An 8,880-nucleotide genomic window follows, 5' to 3' on the forward strand; every position below is an offset into this window, starting at 1 on the left:
TCTAATGTAATTTTTCATAGAAATGATCTGACATGAAAAGCAAATTTTATCAAAAAACTTTTTGATTATCTACAAGGAGTAAACCGCTGACAAATGTCTGTATACTAATGCCAAAGTAATGCCAAAAATACAAATTAAATACCAAAATTTCTCATATAATGCCCCACTAATGCCAAGCTGATTCCAATATAATACCACTAATACCACGAATAATATGTAACACATTTGTTTCACGAATTAACCTGTAACAATACTGGTAGGTACGTGCACAGATTTTTTCCTAGGTAACTTAAAAGTCGTTAAAAAGTCTAATTATATTTAAAGAAGATATAATTCCAACAAATTACATTATAAGGCCAATAATGCACAAGTAATACCATTAAAATTTTAGCGTTTTTAACTTGTGTAACATATTTCTTTAACGAATTAACCTGTAACAATAGTGGTAGGTACGCGCACAGATTTTTTCGCTAGGTAACTTATTAAGTCGTTAAACAGGCCTATAAAAGCTATAACAACATAGGTAACTAATATTTATAATTTAATTCGAGTTTTAATCTCAAATAATAAATGTTTTTACTGGTGTATTTCTGAAGTGTTCATTATTAAAAGTAGATATTCTTCAAGTTATGCGAAGTAATAAGTAATGTTTCCGGTGAGACCGCGTATATGTCACCGGATTCTGGTTAGTATAAAGACTTTTTCTATAGAAAGAGTTTTTTCTATATTTTCCTTTCAAAATAAGACTAATTTCTTCTTATTCTTTTAAATATTACAGTGTTTCTTTTTCCTAAAATGTTATACTTAATTTTCGCTTAAAATTAAAAAATCACAAATGGAGGAAAATATACGTTATTGAATAAAGTTTATACAAATCACTTTACCATAACAAAAAAGTAAAAACATGTCATGGCGGAAGATATTCAGGTGGCATTTCACACATTTATCTATTAAAATCGAGATTAAAATAATAAACTTGCGTAACATGTTATACACGAGATAGAAAGTTTCAGAATCGATTAATACGCAATACGCTACGCAGTCAACTTATTCCTATGCGCGGATGAGCGTCTTCAAGACTCTTCCTTCGGCCAGGGTCACGACGCCGCCGAAGAGGAATCGGCCTACGTTTGGCTAAACAGGCTGGACACGGTGGAGTACGATATTGGCGAGTCTGAATATTTATAAAAATTTGCAAAGTAAAATATGTTGGAAAAATAATTAATCCATACATATATAAAAGCTCAAAGGGTTTTTTTGTTGCATCCATCCCGCCGAAACCGCTTTACCAATCTTGATGATTCTTTTTTTAAATGAAAGGTATATATGTGTAGATTTGTTATGAAGTATTTTTATAGTGCTTAATGGCTATTTCTTTGTGTAAAACGACTAAATACTAAAACATACCTGAAAAACACCTACACACAATACCTCCAGAAATAAATTATTTGTCATTGTCAGTGGTGTGTCAGTTAGATTATATATTACGTTTTTAGATATTTTAGAGTGAGTTCATGCCGCCAGCTTTAGATACATAAATATTAGCACAAAGGTTCGTTTAAACGACATTAGTGAATTAGCTACACAAAGCGATTTTAGGAAGTTCATCCTCTTAGAGAGTAAAATTATCTCGGAACAGTTTGTTGTATGAAAATTCCTTACTATTTGGTCTAGAAGAATGAAATCCTACAAAAAGAATTAGAAGAAATTTTTGAAATTCATCAACCAAATGGGTAAAGTTTTAGGGAGTAGAATAGGGAATGAAAGTTTGCTGTACGAAAATGCAATACTATAACATTATAAACCAGACAGTATAAAATTTTATACAAGGTGTGGTACAATTATATTTAGTGACATCATAACAAAATATATCTTCCTCAATTATTCTTCAAAGAATAAAAAATAACCTATAAAGAGAGTATTAGTGCTCTTAATAAATAAAAAAAAATATCTATGCTCTATAAAGAAGTAAAAAATAATTTAAATCAATGCATGAACGATTCGAGGTGTAACGCGAACGTAGTCGCGAGAAAAAGCTACTAATTTATTAAATTATTTTATTTAACTCATTAATTTTCATTGAAAAGGAATTTTTGTAATAATTCGCCACTATATTAGTTAAAAACTAAGAAACTCATATCAAATTTAAGTTTTGCGATTTTGACTTATACTTTTTACAAAATCTGAACACATTTTAAAAGAAAAAAAGTTTTTGATAATATTTGTGTAGATTGACTACAAGTTGTATAACATAAATTTCTACGACCGGTCTACCTAGTGGTCTGCAGCATCGCCTTGTGGTGCAAACGTGGGCCTGTTAATCTGTGACGTGACGCACAACAGCCAAGAAAAACAGAAGCGTGGCTAAGAATTTAGTAATTTAAAAAAAGTCTTTTAGATACAGTAGTAGGTATTAAAACGTTTTGTGTTTAAATGGGGTTTGCCTTTAACAGTTAAAAAATTATATCGTAAAGTGTAACTTTCCGTAAGAATTCTTTATCTGTCATTGATCATGATCTGTCATCATGTTAACCTGATGTTTTGTATTTTATTTTGATTTTTTTCGAGGTTTTTTTGCTTGCTTGTTTTACGGATAGGTGCGATCGCATAATTATTATTGATAATGTTTTATTTGATGTTAACATTACTACTTTTTCAGTGAATCTTTAAATCTGTCGTTTTTTGTTAAGTTCGTTATTTAAACATATGTATGTAATACACTCATATTAACACTAATCATATTTTTACGTTTTTATTCATCATTTTCAATGCCCCCCCGGTTGCATCTTTGTAAAGGACTGTGAATTTTTTTAATACGCCATCTATGTTTAATAAAACGTTTTTAAAAATATTTTAAAAGTTTCAATACTTCCGATATTACTTCCAAAAAAAACAATAATAAAATATATTATTTAAGTACTTTATAAAGAAATTCAGCGAAAGATTTATGAAACAAATGAGTTTGAATTATAGTACTAAAGTTAGTAGAGTTGGACTAAAATGTAAATTCACCATTTACAGGTATAGTTATGAGTTAACCTATAAACCCGATTTTTTATTTTATAACTACTGCTACTGCTAAACTTCGGCTGCGATTTCACTATCATCTCATTTATTAACCAGAGTATTCTTTCACAAAACCACCGCATAGCGAAAATAATTATGTTCAGATTTTTATAAATATAATAACAAAATAGGCAATTAAAATTTATATTAAAAAATATTTGTTTCTTACAATAACAGATAAACAGAAATTACAATTTATATTTTTTCTGTCTATACAGACCGGACCACCGTAGTAGTAACATAGGCAGAACCGGACGAATTAGGGTATACCCGTCCGCCGGATAAAAAGCAAGCGAAAAAATGCGATAAAATAAAAATAGGTAGATATGATAAGAATGTTACAGAATTTGTATTTATTCGTATTTTAATAGCCAAGACGAATACATAGATTCTCGCTACAGCTCTCGTGGAAAATTTATTTTTTAAGTAAAGTAATGGATGTTTACGAAGTTTGTGAAAAAATTCAAATTGTAAATTGTAAAATGGTATTTCCAAAATAGGTCTTATCGGGATATACAAACAATTTTTCCACAAAATTTTGTAAACAAGCCAATTCCATCTTTACCTACTATATCAAGAGTTATTAATAATTTTGAAACACATGGGTGCGTGTTCGCACAAAAACACAAAATGCCTGATGTGTTGATTAATGAAGAACAGGAGTTAAAGCAAGTGTTTGGGGTGGTTTTGTAGGGAAGCATATGATTGGTCCGTTTTTTATAAAGGGTAATTTAACTGTTGCAGAGTTTTTGGACTTGTTACAGCAGCAGATTGTCGATAGAATTCGTGAGTTACTGGGAGCAAGATTTCACAGTGTCTGGTTTCAACAAGATGGTTGCCCTGCCCACAATACCCGTATTGTTCAAGAATATTTGAACAATACTTTTCCCAACCGTTTAATTAGTGAACATGGAAATATTTTGTGGCCCGCTAGATCACCAGATCTTTCTCCCAATGATTTCTTTTTGTAGGGTTATATTATTTAAGTTGAGTTCATTTTGGAGCTCAGGGTTAGTGGATTTAGCACTAGTTTGTAGTTGGTTTACTATTGCAACCTGGTTGAATCGGAAAAAAATATAAACTGTTAGGTATAATAATTGAAGCAAATGTGTCATTATAAAAATAAAGCCACAGATATCTATTCTCAAAAATATAAAATATATATCAAGATGTAACAATAACAGTTTATTGATTTATTAATCGATTATATTAATCTATAAATCTAATTCGGGAAGCAATTCATTTCGTTTTCAACAATTCAATTTCTAGGTAATTAACTCGTCGTTAATTACGTTAATATTAACGTAAACTCTATTAATTACTGTTCTCTACACCATTCTATAAATGATTGCAAAGGTGTAAAGAAATAATTCAAAACTAACTAGTGTAGGAAGATGAATTCTGATGTCTTACTTAAATTAAGATATAATATGTATCAGGTGATGGATTTATCGAATATTGGAACTAACAAATTGTTTAGAGAAAATATTTAATCATGAACGTTGTATATATTTGAATATAAGTTTAATGTAAAAACAGAAAAGAAAACAGATAGAACACAATTGTTGACACAGAAACACAATTATTGACACAGACACTGAAAACAGATAGAACACATATTGAAAATGTTAGTAGACATGTTAAAAATAACTATATTCGATACCCCAATTAACCTTTTAATTACGTAATCAAATTTATTATTGCCAACCATGGAGATATTCGGCGCCGGGCTGACTAACTGGAATTTAAATTTATCGCTGGGGATTCAGATGGTAGCTCTGCTTTAAAAAATGTCAAATTGCCGTATTTATCTTTTTATTTTCTGACATTGTCATTCATTTTGAATTAGTATAATTTTTTGAATTGTATAATAGAAATGAATTAGTGTTAGTGATATTTTAAGCTTAAAATTTTTTAATAACAGACCTTGTAGTCCAACATTGTTCTTGTTAGAACCTCTTTTATGGCGAAGTAATTAAAACTCATCACAACTTTATTAGATTATTTTGAACGGGAAAGCGGTAGTAATAGTCCTTTATGTCTCATAACTGCTGTTAGGAGGGTGAGTTTGGTTGATGAAAATAATAACTGTTTATATATTTATAATTAATTTATTATTGTTTGCTAAGATATTTTAATTAAAAGAAAATATTATGTAAAAGCGGACAACGCTGTACCGATCAAGCATAATCACGTGACTTAAAGTTTATTTGATGTGAACTATATGTGTATATATTTTAAACAGATCAAAAAAGTTCATATTAATTGTTTTTCACATTCCCTACAATTTCGGTATAAGACTCCATTTATCATATATTTTGTGCAGTCGTTATGAAAAACTATATTTTCAAAATTACCTTTAATGTAAACTTTATTTACCATCCAACTAAAAATTCGTTGACCTCTTTCTACACAATACGCACAGAGAGAAAATTAATGAACCATTATTTTTATTGGGTCTAAAAATCTGTCGTAGCACCAATATAGTAAATTATATTACATACACTTATAATTAGACCAGCGATTAAATAAAGGATTAAATGTTTATTTATAATATCTGCTTCCTTTACATGTTCTATACACTCCAAAAATGTACACAATGTATACCTATGATATAAGAGTGAAAACAATAAGTTCACTTATAATATAATATAATTCCGTTTATTGGAAAATAAAGAATACTTTATTAAATATTTAAGACTTTTAGATTCAAAAATAATGTTACATGTATAAATTACATATATACTCACCGGAATGAAAAACGTGCATCGTGTATTTTAAAGTTTTATAATAGTGTTCTAGTAGACCGATTTTGATAATTTTATAAGCATTTTGTAGCCAAGTTATTTGACATTTTAGTATCTCTTTCTAAATTAAAAATGAAAGTTACCATCCGTCAATTACACCAAGGAAAACAAAATATTGAAATTTTGGTGAAAGTTCGAAACACCCTGTGGAGTACGTTAACAAAATTGGATTTAGAAAGGAATATTAAAAAGTAAAATAATTTAGCTAAAAATTGTTTAAAAAATCATCAAAATCGGCCCACTACAACAAAATTTATTAAATTTTAAAATACACCAAAATTTTAAGATGCTCGTTTTTCGTGCCGGTGAGTGTATTTTTTTGTTTTAAATCATGTGTCTCACTCAGAATGGAGCATTAAAAGTATGAATAATGTCTTTACCCTTGCGGTGAGTTATAATCACATTTTAACAGGACAGAGCAGTTGAATATTTTTATTTAGACATATTAAATAGTTTTTCTATATGTTTTTTGCTTCTGACTACGGGGGGAGATACCTTCTGAAACGCTATGTATTTTTGTCGGTTAGTCAAATTTGTTTCATAAGTAAAAAGCCACTGACAAGCTGCTTTTCGTCTGGTCTTTGTGCTGTTCACAAAAAAACCTTTATTTTTTTTTTAATTTTCTTTTACTGACGAAATTCCATGATTGTTGATAAAAAAATAAATTTATGATTATAAAGTTAAGAATACTGTTTTTAAATCACAAAGTTATGTTCTATTATATGAATTTAAACTAATTATTCCTTTTTTTCATAAATGATTCGGGTATTTCGCCAATAGAAGAAATTCTATAAAATCAAATAGTTATTTTTTATTAACACCGCTGGCATTCCTGCATTGATCCAACGAAGTCCAGTTTCTCAGCGGAATTTTACTAATAAAACAAATTTGTCTAACGGACAAAAAAATGTTTAACAGTTTAGGAAGTATAACAAAATAACTTTATATATTTTAAATAGGGTTTTCATTGTTCTTTGTGTTTTTTTTTCGGTTAGACAAATTTGTTTTTGAGAAAGAAATGAATCCACCGCAAAGTTATACACATTATTTTTAAATATTTCTTTACAAAAAAATAAAAAATAAAAATTGAAAAGTAAAATCCATAGTACGTTTTTTACCAAACCAAAAAACAAATATAATTGTCATAATATTTGTAACATATATACCTGATTGTCTGATTTGTTTCCCTGGATATTCCTCGTTTAGTTCAGTCATTATCAAATCAAAACGTTGTTTTAAATCATCGTCTCCATAATATATTTTATTAAGAGATTATAGGGGTATTAACCAATTAAGAATAACTAAGCAAAGTATGCCGACACAACACAATAGGTATAACCAAACAAAGGTTGAGATATTAACTGAAATTCCAGTGTTTAATATAAAACTAGATTCGTATGAATATATTTCTGCTGTTTTGCATACAAACGGTACGGGTAGAAATTATTGCATTTTAATTATCGTTCATTTTTACGGAAATAAATTCCCAATAAGATTGTAAATATCAGTTTTTAACTGACTTAAACACAGACCTTATTAGTGAATTAAAAATACTTTAGATTTAATATAAATATGAAAGGTTTACGAAAACACCTTATGAATGAAATTGAACAACTGAACCTTAAAACCATTTCTAAAGCATGGACCGGTTCAAAAGAGATTTTCAGCTCATAGTAAACAAAAAAGATGTTAGAAAGCCGAGAACAAAGTTGGAAAACTTGGAAATGTTTCTGAAGTTTTGAAAAGAATTTCGGTAAAGCAATCAGCCAAGCGTAACTTCATTTTTGTGCGAAAGTTTAATATTTTTTATTCTATTAAAATTCTTCTCGTTTCAATAACAACATAATATCTTTGTTTTCAGGTTCTGGCGTTCTGGCGTTTATTATTAAAATAAACAATTTAAAATTGAAAATTATATTTTACTTTTTTTAGAAGTAGAATGTTTTCTTAATTTTTCATCAAAAATATTTTCATAAAGTGTAGGGATGATTTTAAATGATGTCTACACATCTAAAACTGATAACTAACAGTTAAACAGGCATATTTGAAAAAAAGATAGATGTTTAAAGAGTATTTTTGCAAATAGCCTTAATGACATTATTTGTCAGATGACAAAAAAATGTTTTTCTTTTGTTGCTGGGCATGCTGATTCTATTCTGAATATATTTTTTTAAAACTACTAAATAATACTACAAAAAAAAAACTAATAATACCACGTGATAAAAAAAACGACGTCAAAGACGGCTGGTGAATGACAATCGATGATAATTTTGGCGAGGTCAGTATATAGACATCATTTACTGAAACTGTGTGTGTTCATAAAACTTGTCGAAAATTAACAATAATTATAAAAAAAATTAAAAAGGATTGAACGTTTCCAGACACACAAATCTATTTCCAAAAAATACCGGGTGCGTCTCAAAAGTGGCTCACCCCTATAACTTTTTTATTTTATCAGATAAAAAAACGAGGTTTGGTATGTTAATATATGACATAAATTAGGATTGATTGACGTATTCAATTGTTTTTGGTCACTTCCTGTTTCACCGGCACTGGGAACTGACTACAATTTCTATTCAGAGTGTTATTTTCTATCGAATAAAGTAAAAAAAAACAAGTGTGCAATTTAAAAATCAAAACCATGAGGTCGGTGAAAGGTCATTGACTGTGAAACAGGAAGTGACCGAAAATAATTGAATACGTCAATCAATCCTAATTTATGTCATATACTAACATACCAAATATCATTTTTTTAACTGAAAAAATAAAACATTTATAGGGGTGAGCCACTTTTGAGACTCATTCGGTATGTTTTCTCGAATTTTAATCTAAAACATTTAAAAGTCATTTTTACTCAATATAAAAATAAATTGCACCTTTCTTAATGCGAACTGGCAGTAAGTGTATTAAAAAATAAAGAAGGGTACAGGCTATAAGTAATGACTTTTAGGGCTTGACCACGCTAAAATTATCATCAATTGCCATTGCCCAGCCTTCTTTAACACCG

At 28.8% G+C, this 8,880-nt stretch overlaps 1 protein-coding gene across 1 annotated transcript in view; it reads right to left on the minus strand.

Moving 5' to 3' along the window:
- The window catches only part of LOC115891501, a 58,718-nt gene extending 51,519 nt beyond the window's left edge, over positions 1 to 7,199 (minus strand). Inside the window, exon 1 of the mRNA XM_030911964.1 lies at positions 7,040 to 7,199. Coding sequence (XP_030767824.1) covers positions 7,040 to 7,088 — 49 coding nt within the window. The 5' untranslated portion in view covers positions 7,089 to 7,199. The remainder of the gene's footprint in view (positions 1 to 7,039) is intronic.
- Positions 7,200 to 8,880: the final 1,681 nt, after the last annotated feature.

This window comes from Sitophilus oryzae, unplaced genomic scaffold (assembly GCF_002938485.1).
Source record: "Sitophilus oryzae breed Bouriz unplaced genomic scaffold, Soryzae_2.0 scaffold_1184_pilon_pilon, whole genome shotgun sequence".
Lineage (NCBI taxonomy): Eukaryota > Metazoa > Arthropoda > Insecta > Coleoptera > Curculionidae > Sitophilus > Sitophilus oryzae.